This window comes from Phocoena phocoena, chromosome 1 (assembly GCF_963924675.1).
Source record: "Phocoena phocoena chromosome 1, mPhoPho1.1, whole genome shotgun sequence".
NCBI classification, from domain to species: Eukaryota; Metazoa; Chordata; class Mammalia; order Artiodactyla; family Phocoenidae; genus Phocoena; species Phocoena phocoena.
Window position 1 is genome coordinate 140,686,222 of NC_089219.1, and position 21,389 is coordinate 140,707,610.

General features: G+C 39.2%; 1 protein-coding gene across 1 annotated transcript in view; it reads right to left on the reverse strand.

Annotated features, from left to right (window-relative positions):
* The window catches only part of NIBAN1 (niban apoptosis regulator 1), a 168,262-nt gene extending 151,878 nt beyond the window's left edge, over positions 1-16,384 (reverse strand). Inside the window, exon 1 of the mRNA XM_065879478.1 lies at positions 16,169-16,384. Within this exon, the coding sequence (XP_065735550.1) occupies positions 16,169-16,223 (55 nt within the window). The 5' untranslated portion in view covers positions 16,224-16,384. The remainder of the gene's footprint in view (positions 1-16,168) is intronic.
* Positions 16,385-21,389: the final 5,005 nt, after the last annotated feature.

Here is a 21,389-nt window from a genome sequence, read left to right on the forward strand (position 1 = left end):
TGCCAACTGGTTACAACTGTGAGCAGATTCCATACACTGAAGAGACAGGCACTGGCAGTTACAAGCTGGTAAACTGGGTCTCAAAAAAAAAAAGAAAAGGACCCCGCCCCATGGCTGATTTATTTATTTATTTTTGGCTGCTTGGGTGTTCATTGCTGCGCGCAGGCTTCCTCTAGTTGCGGCGAGTGGGGGCTATTCTTTGTTGCAGTGCGCAGGCTTCTCATTGCAGGGGCTTCTCTTGTTGCAGAGCACGGGCTCTAGGCACACGGGCTTCAGTAGTTGTGGTGCACGGGGTTAGCTGCTCCACGGCATGTGGGCTCTTCCTGGACCAGGGCTCAAACCCGTGTCCCCTGCATTGGCAGGCAGATTCTTAACCACTGCGCCACCAGGAAAGCCCCCCCGTGGCTGATTTTAAATTACCAATAGGATGTCACTGAATTCTGAATTAGGAAGGATGCCCAGCCAGCGTGAGTTGACTCCTGGGACATCACTGGGACTATTCTCCTTATGACATTTCCTAGAAGAGTGTCTTGCTATCACCCTCCCCTGGTTGGAGGGGAGAGGTGTGTGCAGAATCTTGAGAATAGTTGTTTAAAGGCTCCTATTTAAATCATCGTATCTGACTTTTTCATGATGAATAAATAAAGCAGAATACCCTAGATGCAGTAATTTGTACATTCAACAAGCTGTTGAAAAGAATCTAATTAGTACTAATTACAATACTAGAGTGTCCCAACAAATTATAATGCCATTGCTTCTGTAGAGGCATTGTGTTTAAACACTCTGAAACATTAATTAGTCTACAGAACAGATGTGGGAGATAGGTATTATTCGGCAGTGTCTGAAAGCCAATTATATACTCTGGGAAAGCCTCATGCTGTTCCTGATAGTAAAAAAAATTGATTATCATAATAGTAGGATTGGGAAATTCCAGAATTATATGACCTTCATTTCTGACCTTCCTTTATTTCACTGGGCATTACTGCTGTCCCCATTTTACATATGAGAAACTGAATCTGATCTGCCAGTTGACAGATCCAAAATCTACATAGAATCCAGCTTCAGATTCAGCAAGTCCTCAGGAGATTATCATGCCTATTTTTCAAATTTGAAAGCTCCATTTATGAGTCTTTTGTGCCTTACTTCCCAAATATAAATATTTTCTTTTATAATGAAGTTGTTTAAAGGCACAATTTTATTAGAGTTAATTTAAAGTGACCTACTATGCCTGCTTTCACCTATTTGTAAATTCCCTACTATGTTTTGCTAACATTTAGACAAATTTTACTTTCTGGATTAAGCTATTTATAATCTCATCCACTAAAAATATTCACTTCAAAAAAACAGTCAAATCATTTGGGGTTAAGATATGGAATCAGGGGTTTAGTAAACGTTTCAAGGGATAAATTACTGGCTTATCTTATTTAAAGTTAATAAGTGACTGTTCAAATCTTATCAAGCTGATGCTCCTTTCCATCAGAAAGGAGCTATGTGGACAAGAAAAAGCTATGTGGACAAGATTTGTAATTTCTGGAAGAACATTTGATATTCCATTGGTTATCCTCTGAGAAATTTACTTGCCTGGAACATAGTAGGCACTCAATAAATATTAGTGTTTAATGTTGTTATTATTATTATCATTCCTCAGACCAGAAGTTATCATTTTTAGTTAAGAATTGACATCCCAGTTGATATGCACAGGTCTTAGTTATGCTCTAAAATTATCTGCTTTAAATAGTACAATATATGTATATGTATAGCTGATTCACTTTGTTATAAAGCAGAAACTAACACACACACAAAAAAGTTAATAAACATAAAAAAAATTTAATAGTACATTTCAATTAATGTTGCTAATTTAATCCTTCTTTACAATGAAACCATTTAAAATATTTATACTCCAGATATTACACAATATTATTACCATTGCTAGTAAAATTTACCTTTATTCTAACTCTAAGCCTACATCTGTTTTGTTTAGTCCATTATTCAGACATACCTAACTAACTCACTCAGCATGACTTACATAGGAAATAATTTTTAAAACAAACATGTTCACTCGAAATTGGGAAAACTTCTGAGTTCTTTTGAGCTAATCATAGAAATTGTCACTTGCCCTATGTGAGCCCCAGAGGTAATGGTACGTGACCACTACTAACAGTGTCCTTTTCAAAAGAACATCCACAATTTCCCTTCATTTCTGAGTTGATCCTGCTCATCTGTCCCGGCCCCAGACCAGCACCATCTCAGCAGTTCTTCATGAAGATCTGCTCTGCTCCTCTCCCAAACCTATTGAGAATGTTGGTAGCAAGTAGTACAGCTACATTCTCCAACAGATGTTCCAACAGACTTCAAAAACACGGTATTCATATTGTTATTTCCTAGAGACTGGAGACAAGAATTATTATTTCTATCTTCCATTTCTCTCCTCATTGTGGTCATGTTTTCCTCTACTTTAGGAAATGGAACATATTTATAAAAACTGTCTTAACATCCTTGTCTGCTAATTTCATCATGTCTGTAATTCCTAAATCCATTCTATTGATGGATTTTTTTCCTTTGAGTTATGAATATTTTCCTGCTTCTTCATTTGCCTGGTAATCTTTGATCAGATTCTGGGTATTGTGAATTTTACATTGTTGAACGTATATTTTATTGTATTCCTATAAAGAATGTTGGACTTTGTTCAGGCATGCAGTTAAGTTACTTAGGATCAGTCTGATCCTTTTGAGGTTTGCTTTTTACATTTTGTATTAGGTCCAGACCAGGGTTAACGTCTAGTGCTAATTTCTGTTCACTACTACAATGCCCTATGTAATAGAAGGTCTTTCTGTTTCATTTTGTTGTTGTTGTTGTTTTAAGGTCTTTCTGGTTTGGATGATGGGAATGTAAACTATTCCCAGTCCTGGATGAGTGCCAGGAATTGACTCTATAAAACCAGATACACATGATCTTCTATTCTAGAAAATGGTCTTGTATTTTTTTTTTTGCTAATTTTCTCCTCTTGATTTTCTTTTCTTTTTTTTTTTTTTGCGGTACACAGGCCTCTCTCTGTTGTGGCCTCTCCCGTTGCGGAGCACAGGCTCCAGACGCACAGGCTCAGCGGCCATGGCTCACAGGCCCAGCCGCTCCACGGCATGTGCGATCTTCCCGGACCGGGGCACGAACCCGTGTCCCCTGCATCGGCAGGCAGACTCCCAACCACTGTGCCACCAGGGAAGTCCTCCTCTTCATTTTCTTTGTTCTCTATTTCCTAGGACTTCTGTGAGTCAGATATTGAAATTTTTGGATTGGCCCTTGAATTTTTTTTATTATTGCCTCTTCTATTTTCCATATTTAGATGTTTTTGTTCTATTTTCTCCAAGATTTTCTCAAGTTTGTTTTCCAGAGCAACGATTGGATTTTTAAACTTCTTGACCATTAGATTTTTAATTTCCAAGAGATATTTCTTATTCTATTATTGTCATTTCTTCATTGCATCCTGAACTTGTTTTCCAAACTCAATATTTCTCTCATTTTTTAGGATATTCACTATAGTTAAATTTTTTTTCTCCTTTCACTCATTTATAAAGCAAATATTTATTGGTAACAAACCATATACCAGACACTGATCTCTCAAAACAAAGACCCTGCTTTCGTGGAGGTGAAAGTGCTGATAGACAGGCAATAAAAAACTGACAAATAAATATATTTTATGTCTGTTAGTAATAAGTGCTACGAGGAATCCCCTCCATCACAAACCTTTCCCTCGTGCTCACTACATTCCACCCATACCACCCTTCCTTCAATTCCTTCAGGTTCCTTCTCCTCTTCCCTTTCTATACACTGTTCTCTCTACTCCAAATATTCTTCCCCATCCTCCTGAGCACTATATCTTAAGTATATCTCACCTCCTTGCTCTATCATTACCATCAGTTTTCTGTCTCAATACCCTTTTTACTCCGTTCGTAACATTTATCAAAACTCGTAATGTTGCTTACTTACCATTTAATAGCCATTCATGCTTCTTCCTTGCCAAGTGAGCCTTATTTTGTTCAGGTGTCCCTATAGCCATGTGCTTCAGTGAGGATAGGGCCCAGCCCCAGGCAGGGGTGAATCTGGATTAGTCTAACCAAATCATGATAATTCCATACTCTTGCCAGTAATAACTTAGGAAGGAATGTGTGACCCTGTTCTGATCAGTGGGATATAAAGGCAAGTCTGCTTGTAAGGCATCTGGAGAAGGTTTGTTCTTATAAAGAGACTCACAGAATAGACAGTCCTCTTCTCGGCCTCTGGGACATTGCTTTACTGAAGAACGTGTACTTTTTTTTTACTTTTGCTACTCTAGTCATCTTTCAACCATAGGAGAGCTAGTCCACAGAGAGCAGAAAGATAGAAATAAGCTGACCTTTGATGATATCACTGAGCCACTAAATTAGTCCTACCTTCATGTTTCTTTATGTTCCCATGAGCTCTACTTGAGAAATCTACTAGATAATGAGCTTCAAACACCAATGAGACATCAACATAAGGACTGATGTATTCAGTAATACTTACTTGGAAAACAAAGATTAAATGAGAAAAAAAGAATGTAATATAATGGTTATATGCCCTGACATAGTAAAATCATAAAATAAAATTGGGGGAGAATTGGGATAGCATATACAAAAATTTTGTTACTAATTCTTAAATCAGCTTGTTCAACATTTTTCTACAATCATAATTGATGGTGGTAGTATTCACATTATTCTCTGAAATAGTTGTATATATTAAGTGGGATAACATAGATAACAATTTGAGGATATTTAATTCTACCATCTATTGTGTCTCTGAGAACCAAGAAAAAGGAGATAAAAATATAATGTAGGAGACATACTTTTTTTTCACAGTTCTGTCCACTAAAAAGGTCCAGAAACAATGGCCAACCCAGTCATAGCAATGAGCCTCTCTAGGCCCAAACTGTCTTCTTGAATACCATTTTCCACTAAAAGAAACCAGGGATTCTTATAGATATTGCTTATTCCAAGTATGGAATAGGAAATAAATGTGATGAACCAAGACTTACTGGAAGGCAAGGAAGCTATCAAATACTACTAGGGTAATTTCAAAAGGACTCAGGAGCCAACTTGAAGAGGCTTTCATTGCCAATGATGGGAAATTTGGGCTTCAACAAGGATAAGAATTACAATGGAATTCATAAGTTTACAATGATATTTTTTAAATTAATTGATCACCTTCAGGGGATGACAGGAAACCAACAAATTATCTTGAAAAGTGGTAAGTAAAATGAAAGGGTAAAGTTTTTATCCTGCCTTTCCTATATGAACTATCGTATGAGGCAACCAAAGAGTAAATAAGGAAAGTATCACTCTATAAAACTATTCCAGCTAATAAGTGAAAACAAAGTGACATAATTAGAACATCACCATTCTTCAATCCCAGTGAATTAATGTGTCCTGGCAATGAGCATCAATAACTGCTAACATCACAAAAAGAGACAACCAAATGTTAGGTGCCTCCAAATGAAGAACACAGCACCACCTATAGCCTTGACAAAAGTATTAATCCTCAGTCTGATCACATCTCTCTATCTGTCGATTTGTAGAAAATACAGGAGAAATGCGTGGAACTGCACCATGAAAAAATTCCAGACTGTGGAAAACCCTACATGTCCAATAGCCCAGATCTGTCAACAGATCATTTGCAAGTAAAAGTCAGAGACGTAAGGGAAACCTGTAGATTAAAAGAAACTTAAAAAGATATCTTTATAATGGGCAAGACTAAATTATAGTGTTTAAAAATGCATTGTTGGGTGATAAAACTATAGGAAATATAAGAAAGTCATTACTATAAAATCTAGGATGAGTAATGTGGTCATCGGTTACACTGGCAGCCCCTAACGAACCACAGCTCATGGTATTCATGACTTTGTGGAGTCCTCTCCTCTTGCATCTGAACTGGCCATGAGACTTGCTTTAACCAATAGAATGTGGCAGAGCAATACTGTGCTGTCCTAAGGCTAAGCCATAAGAAGCTCTGGCAGCGTCTAGAAGCTTTTGCATTCTTGCAAACCCTGACCTAGCATTTTAAAAGTTCAGGACCCTACTGGAAAGACCATGTAGAAAGTCCACCTAGAGAGACAGCTTACCCAAGTTCAGACCAGCCACCAGCCAATCTGCCAGCTGAATGGACTCACAGGACTGACTACTAGGAAATAAGTAGAATCACCCAGTGGAATCCGAGGCAGATAGCACAACTGCGAAGAAATAAATAGTTCTTTTAGGAGCCAGTATCTTCAGGGGTAGTTTTTTTTGGAGAGACAAAGGGGTCTAAGATTGGGATGGGGTACATAGAGGCTTCTGGGATGGCTAGTAAAGTTCCTTCCAATTCTTGACCTGGGTGGTGGCTACAGGACATTTGCCTTGTAATGATGCACTAAGCTATGCATTTGTTTTGCATGGTTTTGAAGCCATGTTTTATTTTTAAATAAAAGAAAAAAAATCCACATGGTTTGGCATAGAAACTTTTACTCTTTTTCCAAAATTCCTTCAGACTATGGACTTTTTAAAAAGCACTTCAAGTCTCCTAGTAAAAAACTATTGATTTATTCTGATCCTATCTACAGCAATATCCAAACAACATCAAGCATAGAAGTATAAACTTCTTTGGGTCTTAGACCTTGCAATTTGCAAAACTGAATTAATTTCTTTCGTATATCTAAATCTTTTCTTCTCTCCTGTAAGTGAGAAAAAACATGTAGTACCAAAAAAAAAAAAAAAAAAGAGGCACTTTTATAAGCTGGCCTGCAATTTCTTATTGGCAGCAACTTGCTAGTCTCTTTTTAAAATGAATTTTCCAGTTTCGGAGGAGAAAATCTGTATTGCATTTGGGATTGTGTGTGTGTGTGTGTTTTAGTTTGGAACTGTTAGAATTTCAGCCCTCATGTCATATGTTTTACTAAAGTGCTTTTAACAGACTGTGGCAGATGAATTGTGCTCTTTTATTCTTTTGTCTTCCTTTTCATTATTATCCTCAACTCTGACTTCATTTTCCATTTCACAAGGCAAACTGCTGTATGTACCTTTTTTCTTAAAATGGTGTTAGTTAGCTTCACTGATCAAAAATATTAAAATTTCTGATTAGGAGATTAAAATTCACTGTCATAATGCACGTTGCATATTTTGTAAAACTTTCACAGTACATTTATTTTAATTAAATTAGAAACTACTGTCACAAATTCTGCTCCTCCTGTTGCACTTTTTACCTGGGAACCCAGTTCAGATCTTTCCAGAGAACAACAGAGTAAAACCATAATCAGCTCAGTAGTCCACAGCAAAAATAAATAAAAATCACTATTGTCATTCTAGGAGTTACTATTACTAAAACACCCGTGATGAAGTGATCCTCTTGTAGCCAACGTCCATAGGCAAAAAAAAAAGTGTTTCATCAAAACCAGATCTTGATTTACCATCTGACTCTATGCGCTCATCAGAACATGAATTGGGACCAAAGAGGGAAGATCACTCTTTCTTCCAAAAGCACGGGAGAAAATATTGATTTGTCTCAGCCTAGGGTCTTTATTTTTGATGAATCTAAGAACCTCAATTCACATTAAATTCCCAAAGTCTTGATTTCCATTCACAAAGACTAAAGGTAGTAGAAAGTAATAATTGCCACCAGAAATTCCTAATCTGCAATAGTTTTCCTAATGCAAAACTGCCAGCTTCATTAGTAGACTGTCATTTCTTAAATTAAAACATAATGGGTCCAACAAACAAAAGCCCAGGACCAGATGGCTTCACAGGTGAATTCTATCACACGTTTAGAGAAGAGCTAACACCTATCCTTCTCGAACTCTTCCAAAATATAGCAGAGGGAGGAACACTCCCAAATTCCTTCTACGAGGCCACCATCACCTTGATACCAAAACCAGACAAAGATGTCACAAAGAAAGAAAACTACAGGCCAATATCACTGATGAACATAGATGCAAAAATCCTCAACAAAATACTAGCAAACAGAATCCAACAGCACATTACAGGGATCATACACCATGATTAAGTGGGGTTTATTCCAGGAATGCAAGGATTCTTCAATATACGCAAATCTATCAATGTGATAAACCATATTAACAAATTGAAGGAGAAAAACCATATGATCATCTCAATAGATGCAGAGAAAGCTTTCGACAAAATTCAACACCCATTTATGATAAAAACCCTCCAGAAAGTAGGCATAGAGGGAACTTTCCTCAACATAATAAAGGCCATATATGACAAGCCCACAGCAAACATCAACCTCAATGGTGAAAAACTGAAAGCATTTCCACTAAGATCAGGAACAAGACAAGGTTGCCCATTCTCACCACTCTTATTCAACATAGTTTTGGAAGTTTTAGCCACAGCAATCAGAGAAGAAAAGGAAATAAAAGGAATCCAAATCGGAAAAGAAGAAGTAAAGCTGTCACTGTTTGCAGATGACATGATACTATACATAGAGAATCCTAAAGATGCTACCAGAAAACTACTAGAGCAAATCAATGAATTTGGTAAAGTAGCAGGATACAAAATTAATGCACAGAAATCTCTGGCATTCCTATATACTAATGATGAAAAATCTGAAAGTGAAATCAAGAAAACACTCCCATTTACCATTGCAACAAAAAGAATAAAATATCTAGGAATAAACCTACCTAAGGAGACGAAAGACCTGTATGCAGAAAATTATAAGACACTGATGAAAGAAATTAAAGATGATACAAATAGATGGAGAGATATACCATGTTCTTGGATGGGAAGAATCAACATTGTGAAAATGACTCTACTACCCAAAGCAATCTACAGATTCAATGCAATCCCTATCAAACTACCACTGGCATTTTTTACAGAACTAGAACAAAAAATTTCGCAATTTGTATGGAAACACAAAAGACCCCGAATAGCCAAAGCAATCTTGAGAATGAAAAAAGGAGCTGGAGGAATCAGGCTCCCTGACTTCAGACTATACTACAAAGCAACAGTAATCAAGACAGTATGGTACTGGCACAAAAACAGAAAGATAGATCAGTGGAACAGGATAGAAAGCCCAGAGATAAACCCACGCACATATGGACACCTTATCTTTGATAAAGGAGGCAGGAATGTACAGTGGAGAAAGGACAGCCTCTTCAATAAATGGTGCTGGGAAAACCGGACAGGTACATGTAAAAGTATGAGATTAGATCACTCCCTAATACCATACACAAAAATAAGCTCAAAATGGATTAAAGACCTAAATGTAAGGCCAGAAACTATCAAACTCTTAGAGGAAAACATAGGAAGAACACTCTATGACATAAATCACAGCAAGATCCTTTCTGACCCACCTCCTAGAGTAATGGAAATAAAAACAAAAATAAACAAATGGGACCTAATGAAACTTCAAAGCTTTTGCACAGCAAAGGAAACCATAATCAAGACCAAAAGACAACCCTCAGAATGGGAGAAAACATTTGCAAATGAAGCAACTGACAGAGGATTAATCTCCAAAATTTACAAGCAGCTCATGCAGCTCAATAACAAAAAAACAAACAACCCCATCCAAAAATGGGCAGAAGACCTAAATAGACATTTCTCCAAAGAAGATATACAGAATGCCAACAAACACATGAAAGAATGCTCAACATCATTAATCATTAGGGAAATGCAAATCAAAACTACAATGAGATATCATCTCATACCAGTCAGAATGGCCATCATCAAAAAATCTAGAAACAGTAAATGCTGGAGAGGGTGTGGAGAAAAGGGAACACCTTTGCACTGCTGGTGGGAATGTGAATTGGTTCAGCCACTATGGAGAACAGTATGGAGGTTCCTTAAAAAACTACAAATAGAATTACCATATGACCCAGCAATCCCACTACTGGGCATATACCCTGAGAAAACCGAAATTCAAAAAGAGTCATGTACCAAAATGTTCATTGCAGCTCTATTTACAATAGCCCGGAGATGGAAACAACCTAAGCGCCCATCATCAGATGAATGGATAAAGAAGATGTGGCACATATACACAATGGAATATTACTCAGCCTTAAAAAGAAATGAAATTGAGCTATTTGTAATGAGATGGATAGACCTAGAGTCTGTCATACAGAGTGAAGTAAGTCAGAAAGAAAAAGACAAATACCGTATGCTAACACATATATATGGAATTTAAGGGGAATAAAATGTCATGAAGAACCTAGGGGTAAGACAGGAATAAAGACGCAGACCTACTGGAGAACGGACTTGAGGATATGGGGAGGGGGAAGGGTGAGTTTTGACAGAGCGAGAGAGAGTCATGGACATATACACACTAACAAACGTAGTAAGGTAGATAGCTAGGGGGAAGCAGCCGCAAGGCACAGGGATATTAGCTCGGTGCTTTGTGACAGCCTGGAGGGGTGGGATGGGGAGAGTGGGAGGGAGGGAGACGCAAGAGGGAAGACATATGGGAACATTATGTATATGTATAGCTGATTCACTTTGTTATAAAGCAGAAACTAACACACCATTGTAAAGCAAATATACCCCAATAAAGATGTTTAAAAAAAAAAAAACATAATGGGATCAATATATCTTTGTGCATTATTTACACAGGGCCCTCTCCTTCTGCTTTTCCCCCGTCCCTGCTGTTCCCACCTGAGGCACTGCAATTCCTCACTTCTTAGGAGAACCCATTTATTTCTACAAATTAGGAACTGAGACAAATACTAATGGGATAATTCTTACCCACTTCCTACTTTCTTTGGATTAATTTTTCTTGAGGGGGACCTAATAAGGCAGCACTTAGTGTACTGGCTAGAATGCTTTGGGCCATAAATAACAGAAGAAAATTATATTAGTTAGGATAAGTTTGACTGTGGATAACAGTAATAGCACGGATAACACTAGCTTAAGTAAGATAGAAGTTTATTTCTCCCTTATTATGGTCCAGAGGTAAGTAGTCCAAAGCTGGTATGTAAGTTCTACTACATGAAGTCCTCAGGAACCTAGGCTCCTTTGTCCACTTATTCCACTTTGCATGAATTCCTTCTTAAAGGACAAGCCATCGTCCAAGATGGCTGCTCCAGTCACTTTCGCAATCTAGCCAGCAGTATGGAGGACAGGACAAAGAAAGGCACACCCTTTCCCTTTAAGGTCACTTTCTGGGGACTGCATACAGCACTTCTACCTACATCCCATTAGCCAAAACTCAGTTACATGACCCTATCTAGTTGCAAAGGAGACTGGGAAATATCTTTATTCTAGGAGTTCGTGTGGCCAGCTAACATTTGGAAGTTCTATTATTTTAAAAAGCAAGAGAGAATTATATTAGGGGATAACTAGCAGTCTCTACCAGCCCAGCTCAAAGAGGACTTAGTATCTATCATAACAAGACGTACTCAAGAGTAGGGCAGGCAATCAGCGAGGTTTGCTGGGCTCCAGCTTCTCCTCTCTGAGACTGCCTCAGCCTGGCACTGCTCCAGGTGTTGCCTATGTTTTAAGCTAGTGCCCCTCCTGCTCATCAAGATAAAAACAGCAGTTCCAGGCATCACATTTCAGACGCAATAAAATCCAAAAGAAGGAGAGAATACATCTCTTCCCTTTGTCTCCTTTTGAAAAGGGAAGAAAGTTTTCTTAGAAGCAGCCAGCAAAGTTCCCTTCAAGCTTCAATGGACAGGGACTTCCCTGTTGGCGCAGTGGTTAAGAATCCACCTGCCAATGCAGGGGACACTGGTTTGATCCCTGGTCCGGGAAGATCCCACATGCCGCAGAGCAACTAAGCCCGCGTGCCACAACTACTGAAGCCCGCGCACCTAGAGCCCATGCTCCACAGCAAGAAAAGCCACTGCAATGAGAAGCCCACGCACCACAACACAACTAGAAAAAAAGCCCACATGCAGCAACGAAGACCCAACACAGCCAAAAAACAAAAAAGCTTCAGTGGCCAGATTTCATCACAATCCCATGCCTTGTATACAGTTGACCCTTGAACATCAGCGGGGAAATGGCTGTGAGGGGCGCCCCCCACTCTGCACAGTTGGCCCTCCATATATGCGTTCCTCAGTAACTGCAGTTCCTCCATATCTGTGGCTCCACATGCCCAGATTCAACCAACTGTGGATCATATAGTACTGCAGAATTTGCTATTGAAAAAACCCTGCATATAAGTGGACCCATGCAGTTCAAATCCATGTTGTTCAAGGGTCAACTGCAATCACTGACAAGAACATACCACCATGATAGGCATGGACCAACTAGCACCCATCTCTCAGAAGCCGTAAGTGGGGCTAGCCTCTCGGAAACAGAGGGCTGCCCTAACAAAACTGGGGCTCTGTTATGAAAGAGGAATGGGGAAACGATGCTGGGTTGGCATCTAATAGTGTCTACCACACCCTGTATCCTAAAATTCCATTACAATATACAGTTGACCCTTGAACAACATATGGGTTTGAACTCCGTGGGTCCACTTACTTTTTTTCAATAGTAAATACTACAGCACTACATGATCCACAGTTGGTTGAATCCGTGGATGTGGATCCATGGATAGCAAGGAACCGCAGTTACGGAGGGCCTACTATAAGTTATACACAGATTTTCGACAGTACAGAGGGTCAGCACCCCTAACCCCCATATTGTTCAAGGGTCAACTGTACTTTTACTAGAGATAAATTGAATTCTGAGATTACATCAGACCAGTTCTTTTACCCATCTCCTACCAACAAATTACAGCTGAAGAACAAGCAAATGTGTGGACTAATAACTACGCATCTAGGTTGAGGAGACTGCAAACTCCCTATCTTCCATTCACCTGGTCTAGGGAGACTTCACTCCAGACACTATCATCAGCATAAATTTCACATACAGCCACCTAAGTTAACCCTTATGGTATAAATATGAGAAAATTCCTCTGAGAGAAATACATGTTGTTTTTAAGCTGAAACTCATTTCTTCCTTTATAAGCATCAGATCACTGATGAGTATTTCAGAGGAAGCCGCTTTACAGGTGAGGTGTGGCTGACAATGCGATAGTCAGTCTAGGAGAAGAACAGTTTTCCTGACTGCTATTTGCTGCTACCAGGCCTAGAGGTGTCCTCCAGCATCCCCCAGCCCACCCCAAGAACCCAAGTATCCCTCAGTTCTCAGCCGCAGCATTGATTTTCCAGTACTTTTCCGACCCTCCACAGGACATATGTGAGAGAGTTTTCAAGTTTGTTTTCTTTTGATTCATCAACAATTCAATGGTAATTTTTTAAAGGAAATAAAATTATTGCTTTAACAGGAAAATGCTGTGTTTTTTGACGCTGTAGTTCACTTTTAGGCATACCAAAAGTTTAAAAGGAAAAAAACACAGGGCAGGAAAAGAGAAAAGTGCCCTAAATTGACCACTGATGCCTGGATTTTATGAGCTTTCTTTCTCATTAAAGCAAGATCCTTTTAGGTCACTGTTAAAAGCATTCCTGACGGCTAACAGATGACACTACCCATGTGATTACAAGCTGGTCTTAGTATTGTTTATTAATAGCAACATCTCATCAAGGGAAGTTACTGAAAGACTTCTAGACACATCCCCAAAATGTATTCTGTTGTTAAAAAACATGAGCGCGGTACTAATTTTCAAAACTAACATCTTTAGAAATGAAGTAACTCCTTTAACACTTCTGGTGCCCCTTTATCTAGAGATTTACCAAATCTTAAGAAATAATGTACTTTCAAAATATCCATGGGACAAAGATCACTAATAATACAAAGGTTTGAGGCACACAAACCAGGTGGCAGCTATTAAATGATTTGACCAAAAGTAAGTGCTGATACAGAATCATTAGCCTACTAGCAATACAGCTGCTCATAACACGTACAAGATTAAGTTAGCAAAATTCACTCCAAATGTATTGACTAGTTATTCTCCATGTTGGCAAAGTTTATAAAGCTTGAAAGAAAGTTATCTTCTCAGCTACAGGAGATTTCAAATCTATAATATTTCACTGGCGGCTACTTTATGAGAAAGGTTATAAAATCGTGCTTAAACTTTACTGTCATACTTTCAATTGTTCTGCTCACAATTAAATCAAAGCTTGAGAATATTTGTGGGCTAACGGATGGGCAAAGCAGTGAAGACAGGGTTATGGTTTTTTTCAGGGATCTGGGGCTTCAAAACCATCAGGAAATCACAGCCTCATGAACTTCTTTTGCTCATGCACCAACAATTCACAACACCATGCATTTTTCCAGTGCTCTTTTCTCTTTTTGGCAAGACTAGTATTCTCAAACGAGGCAACTTCTCATTTTCTCTGGAGGTATTCTAACTTTAACTCTTCTCTTCCCTCCACCCCTACATACCTTGAAAGTGCCCTTCCAAACAAATAATGAGGAGATATAACTGAACAAGACTAGAGGATGTAATGACTGTCACACAATCTGCTTATAGTTTTATGCATTCAGAACGCATTTATTACAAGTCCTTCCTGTGTACTAGCTAGCTCATATTTTTGTATGTCATAATTTAATTTCAGAATGAAAAAGGTAACACATTTTCTTATCACATGAGTACAATGCTTGTGTCTGCAGCAACATCCATGATAACCATGAAGTCTTCTTCAAGCAAGTTAACCCCCTCACACTGTGGGACTTCCACTGATTACCGTAGAGGCCATGCTGCAACTTGACGTTTCTATGCTTTTCAGTGAAACAAAGTTTTATAAAATAAATGCCATCAACATATTTTGCTAATAATTAAATGCAAGCCCCTTCTCACAACGTTCTAATACATTGTTCTTTCAGTCCCCTAACCATTGGTGTAAATAACAAGCATGTAGCCAAATTTGTAAGATTAAGGCAGACTTGGTTTAGCTCTTTTTCTCATATAAACAAATCATCCATCCTTTCCCCATTTTAAACAAACAACAGCAAAGGGATACTTGACCAGGTTTTATTCCGACAGTAGAGGTTGTTGATGATCTTCTACCTCTCAAAGCACCAGAGCAGAAGTCTGGAAAATCAGTTAAATTGCTCTCAAGTGCCTTAATTTGATATCCTTTTTAAATGGTTTTAAATGTTGTGGTGACTGAAAGCAAATTTGGAATAAAGACACTAAATAAATGCTTTCCTCTTAGGAAATGGTTCAGGGGCCAGAAAGAGGTACCAGAAAGAACATTTTTTTGCAGAATTAGGGTAAAACCTAGAGTATACCTAAACTAGGTAAAACCTAGTTTATAATACCTAGTTTCTAAAGCCAGAAAAACTAAATTCACAAGATAACCAACTGTTAGGTAGTGGTTGTCGGCAAGGTTTGCGGGGGAGGGAAGAGAAAGAGGCCAATTACACGCAGGAGATAAAGAATCATGATTTCCTGCAGTTTCAGCTCAGTTTGGGTTTTGTTTTCTTCTGCCTCACACTCTTTACTGTATCACTATATTCCAGAAAGGCTCCCGAATGAGTTTCTCCCCATAAACAACTTTAGCAACTGTTACCCAATATGCCAGTGTTCCTCTTTCGGTTTTCCCCAACCTCTCACCTCCGGGAAGAGAAGGGAACCGCACAACCTGGGGGCCTGATGACATTGTCCTTTCTGCCTCTGATGAAATCATCCCACAAGTGACACTACGAAGCTCAAGTAAAGCTGTGGCCGACGCTGCGTCTTACAAAACCAGGCCAGGGAAATTCTGCCTTATATGCCGGGAATCCCCAGGGGAATCTCTAGAAGCGAGGGGACATCCCCACTGTTCTCTCTGCGGCAAGTTCAGAAAGAGCTCAGAACTGAGTCCAATGCCAGGTACAGGACGGCGAGGTGTTGCTGGGCGGGGGGCGGGGTGTGCAGAACAGACAACGAAGAGGCCCGAGTGGAGGCAGCTGGGTGGTCCTCCTCTCCACAACCTTCACCTGCGTCTCCCAACCGCCCGGCGGCGCTTCCCTAAGCACCCCCAGCCCCTTCGCCCTGGCTGCCCTGCACCCCACCCGGGCCAGGGCGCGCGGGCCGAACTGCCGTCCGGTTGCTGGAACCCTGGCTGAGCGTCCCGTGCGCCCCTGTCACCCCCGCGCACGCCGGTGGAGAGCGGGCCGTGGCGGGCAGGGGCGCTGCGGACGCCAGTCGGGTCGCCCCCTCTGGGGCCAGTGCCCGGGGGCCCAGCCTGGCCCAAGGCTCCGGGCAGACGGGCGTCGCGATCCCGGGAAGCCCCCGGCGGGCGTACCTCGGATGTAGGCGCACTTGCCCTCGTCCAACTGACTGGAGGCCGAGCCGCCCATGGCGACGGTGCGGGAGAACGCTGAACGCCGCGGCTGCCCGACCCAGTCCCTGGGCGGGAGGGACTGACACTCCCGTCGGCGCCCGCTGCCCGCTCCTGGAAGTTGATGAGACGGAGATCTGAGCTCTGCAATTAAAGGGCAAACTTCCTCCAAGAGGCGCGGCCTTCTCGGGCGCCTCCTACGGGTCCGCGCCCTCTGAGGATCTGTGGGCTGGCCCGGGGCTTTCTTCCCGCCTTCGTTTCACTGGGAAGCTCCGAGGGGATGTCTGGTCTGGAAGGACTACTTCCCGCTTCTTCTCTTCTCTGGCTTCTTATTTTCACCTTGGGGTAAGAGGACAATTTCCCTAGTGACTGGAAACCTCTGTGAGCTGGAACCTTCCCCCTCACATTTCACGAGGTGGAGTTCCAGAGCTCCTTGCTTTGCACGCCCTCCTCTCCGGTACGGAAGCAACAGTTCTTCTCAAGCATTACCTAAGAACTTGTTAGAAACGCAAAATCTCGGCACCTTTCCGCTCTACACACACGCACACACACACACACGGCGCCCCAATTAGAAACTCTGGGAGTGGAGCCCAGCAATCTGTTTTCACAGGCACTCCAGGTAATTCTGATGCCTGTTGACGTTTGAGAACCAGTGGTAAACTGTCCCTTCCTGCAGCCAAGAAGTTGGACCAAGGAGGGAGTGGGGGATGAAGGGAAAAAAAGAGGGAAATAGAAAAAGCTACGGAGAACCGAAGGCTGGATCTTGATTAGTCTGCTCTTAACATCTTTAGGTTCGGTTCCTCCCCTCCGCAAACTAGAAATAGTTCATTAGAAAGTGCACTTGTTCTTTTCCCACAACCACTGTTTAGCTTGGCAGCTTCTCCCAAACAAGAACCAGCTTGGTAGAAGGGTCACCACTCATTTCTTCCTATTCTTAGCGGTCAGATTTTAGTGATTCCTGTTGACTTAACCTCCAAGGTCAAATGGTCTGTTCACACAAGAACCAGGCCTGTGGAGGACTTTGAAGGCTTTTCCCTCCAAGGTTAATTATCTAGCGTTTTAGCACAAAGATTTCTCATATCTCACACCCAGTCTCTCACACCTTACGTTCCAATCCATCAGTAAATCCTTTCAAATCTACTTTCAAAATACATCCAATATCCAACCATTTCTCATCCCCTTCACTGCTATCAACCCCATCATTTCTCACCTGGATGATTACAATAGCCTCCTAACTGGTCTCCCTCCTTCAGAGAAAAAAACACAAAGTCTGTCACAGACACTTGGCGGGACTTCCTCTCTGCCCTCATCTACCACACACTCTCCCTCCCCCTTGCTCTCTCTATCCCAGCCCTACTGGCCTTTTTGCCTCCTCTAGGACACACCAAGCTCTAGTGTGTCCTAGATTTCTCTTCCCTCAGGTAATTCACAGGGCTTACTCTCCAACTCTGTCACTTCATTCATAGCTCTACTTAAATGCTAACACCTCCGAGAGGCTTTTCTCAACCCCCTATTTAAACACCAGCCTTCATCTCTCTTCCTCTTACCCTTTCTTATTTCTATTCATATCCCCTAGCATCATCTGACATATATTTCATTGTCTGTCTTTCCCCACTGAGATGGAAACTTCACGAGGTCAGGAATTGTCTTTGTGGATACTGTTGTTTCTTGGGATTTTTAAAAAATTCTTTGTTTTCTTTATTATTATTATTGTTTTTCTTTAAGGACAGGGATTTTATGTTCTCTGATATATCTTAAATGCCTAGAACGACACCTAGCACATAGTAGGTGCTCAGTGGACGGCTACTGAATAAGTGAATGCGTGAAATATAAAATGTAAGAATCTGCAGTCAATGAAAGCTGTGATCTCAGTGAATAAAGAGCATTTCCTGATAACTATTCAATCATTTAAACAATTCAATGTTCAACTCTTTTCTCAATATTCTAGTTGGCTCTATTAAGTATATTTTCTCAGAGTAGTAATTCCTTTCATTATATAAACTGCTATAATTATGCCTCAGAATACTGTTATTGTTATTAAATAAAACTAGCTTGGATCTCCTGCCAGAGTATAGTTTTAGCTTGTCTTAGCTCTTTAGCTCTTATTTGGGAATACACTGAGAAAAGACTGATTATACTGATCTATCATTCTTTGCTCATTTGTAGCATTCACAGAATGAACAAAGTACAAGGAAGGACTTTGTATGGTGTAGTTATTAACAAGCTTTGTAACCAGACAGTTCCAGCTTGGAATCCTAACCTGATAGATATACTTAATAGCCATGTGACCTGGTCAAGTTTCTTAACTTACCTGTCTTAGTCTCCTTATCTGTTAAGTGGAGCTAATAACACTTACCTCATAGTATAGTCAAAATTAAATTTGATTGGGTCTGTGAAGCACTTAACATATTCCGAGGAACATAATAAGTGTTCAGTAAATGGAAACGAGGATTGTTATTATCAGTAAGGACAGAGTGGTCAAAGAGGCAATTTTCTAGAGAAAGTGTATTTTAATTGGACCTTGAAAATCACTGATGTTACATTAAGCAAGAACTTCTGCTCCCTTTTTTCCCCAAATAAAGCTCTTTTTCCCCAATCGGTTTACAGGAAAAATTAAGGAATTCATTATTTTAGTCATAGTATTTAATATTTGCAAATCCTATGTGGGAATCATTTTATTAATCACACACTAAAATGAGTCTCCAAGCAGTTCAATAACTTTATGAACCAGATTCAACTTCATATGATTCAAATCAGCTAGTTTAGAAAATTTCCTTTACAATGTTAGTTTTTGTATTGCATCGGTGTTTTGGGTCTTAAAATACTCTTGAGACCATTTCTTTCAGGTAAGTTTCACATACTAAAATGATTATCTTTTTTTAACATCTTAATTGAAATATAATTCGCCCATTTAAATTACCTTTTTTTAAAGGAACAAATTAGTTTAATAGACATTTAGCACATTGAAAATGTGACTGTGTTTTGGGATTCCCTTGCATGTCATAGAACTTTGAACCCCTTGTTTGCCATGTTCTCATTTGAGTTAGTGACATCTGTCTATTTGGGAATTTAACTGCCTGCAGAGCAGGGACAATCTCAAACTGTGCATTTCCCCAAGTACCTTGTACTGCCCTGTAATATCCGAGTATAACCTCTGTAGTTACTTGATTGACTGGTAAGCACAAACAGTAGGTCACATCAGCTTTCTAATTTAATCTTCACAAAAACCCACTGAGGTAGGCACTATTATTATCATCATTTTACAGGTAAGGAAACAAAGATTAAGAAGTTTAAGGAATTTATCGAGGTCACCCATCACCTGGGCTTACCTGACTCCAGAGTTCATCCTCTTAACCACGATACTGCTTCTTTTATTTTGAATCTTGCTTTTGTTTATTTACATAAGTAACCAGGTTTTACTATAGAAAAATTAGACACAACTGATAAACAAAAAGAAAAAACCTGGAAAATTCACCCAAATCCCGACATCAATATCTTTAGATAACCCCAATTACCAGTCTGATGTAGATTCCTACAAATTTACATACAAATGTATATGCAATTATAATTTATAACTATATATACATTTATTTATAATTATTTATCAAAATGAAATGATGTTCTATATGTATTCTGTAATCTGTATCATAATTTTTCATCTGGAATATTTCCATCTAAATATTTAGATATAGGTCCATGATAGTTCATTGTATAAATGTAAATTAATTCACCTATCTACTAGCAATGGATGCATACCTATTTCCCTACTCCTCAATCACATTGGACTTTGGCATATCTTTTATTATTATTATTATTTTCATTATTCCTTTTAATATTTGGCAATTTGGGGAGTTGAAATTGGTATAACGTTCTATCATTTAATTTTGAAATTCTTAACGAGAAGGTTAATTAGTTTTTCCATGGATTTTCTGGCCATATGTGTTCCTTTCTGAAATGGCTATTGTTATACTTTTCCATTTTCCTATTGACTTCTTATTCTTATTGATTTGTAAGAACTTTATATATATTAAAGGCATTTACCTGTTTAACACACACTGCAAATTAAACACATTTGGCTTATTAAAACATATTTCCTTATGTTCTTTATTGAATAATCTTCTTTGAAGATTGTGCTAAACATAGGCAAATTGTAAAATCAATTTAATTTGTCTCTGACCCTCTCCCATCTTTACTTAACACTCTCTCCCCCTCTCCTCTTTGTACAACTTCTAAAGAAGGCCTAATCTTAATATCTGTTATAGGTTGTTGTACAAAATAGGGTTAACTATTGAAAGTCATTTTATGAACTGTTTTTGTTTTTTTTTAAATGAAGCTCCTTCACTTACTAACAAGATTGTTGCAATACTCTAATATGTTCTGTCTTTTTCAGGGGTAAAAGCTTTAGAAATCCTCATTCTGATACTGACTTGCCACATGACTTGGGGAAATAAAGTTTGTAAGCTTTATATTTCTTTTCTTCAAACTGGGTATCTGAAAATTAAATGATGTCATATATGTAATGAACTTATTACATATGAATATGTCTAGCACATATTTAGCACTCTCTAAATGACACTAGCATGGTAGTAAGAGGTAATAAATGAAAAGGTGTTTTACTGTTTGGTTATTAATTGCTTTTATTAACATATCAATGTTAGTTCTTTTTATTCTTGTGCTTATTTTAGTACCTTTAATTTGTGACCAGCAAATCACACTCTCCAGGAGGCAGGACGTTAGGATCAATTTTGAAAGGGAAAAAAATGTGCCCATTGTGTTTTAATTGTATATTTGAAAGACAAAAAAACCTGTTTTTGTAATACAAACTGTAGAAAATTAACTGGATAAAATCTTTTCTAGAAAGAATATGTAGAAGATGGAATCCAACTTCTCATCAGTGATTCTTGAGGGGAAGTTTCAGAAGCTCCAAGAATGTGTGGAATTTTTATTAGAAAAATATTTTGTTTTAATTGAGAAACATTACTTTTGCTCAACCTACTTTTCAAATATGAATCATCACAATTTTATGTAGACCTCCAGCATTGTGCAAGACCTTAGACATAGCATAGAAACCGATAAAGGCTTAAAACTAAGGATGACAAACTCTAGACCCAATGGGGTAGTTAGATGTGTATGGACCAATCTTCAAATCTGACAAAGAACAAAAGTGACCAAGGCCACAAGCGAG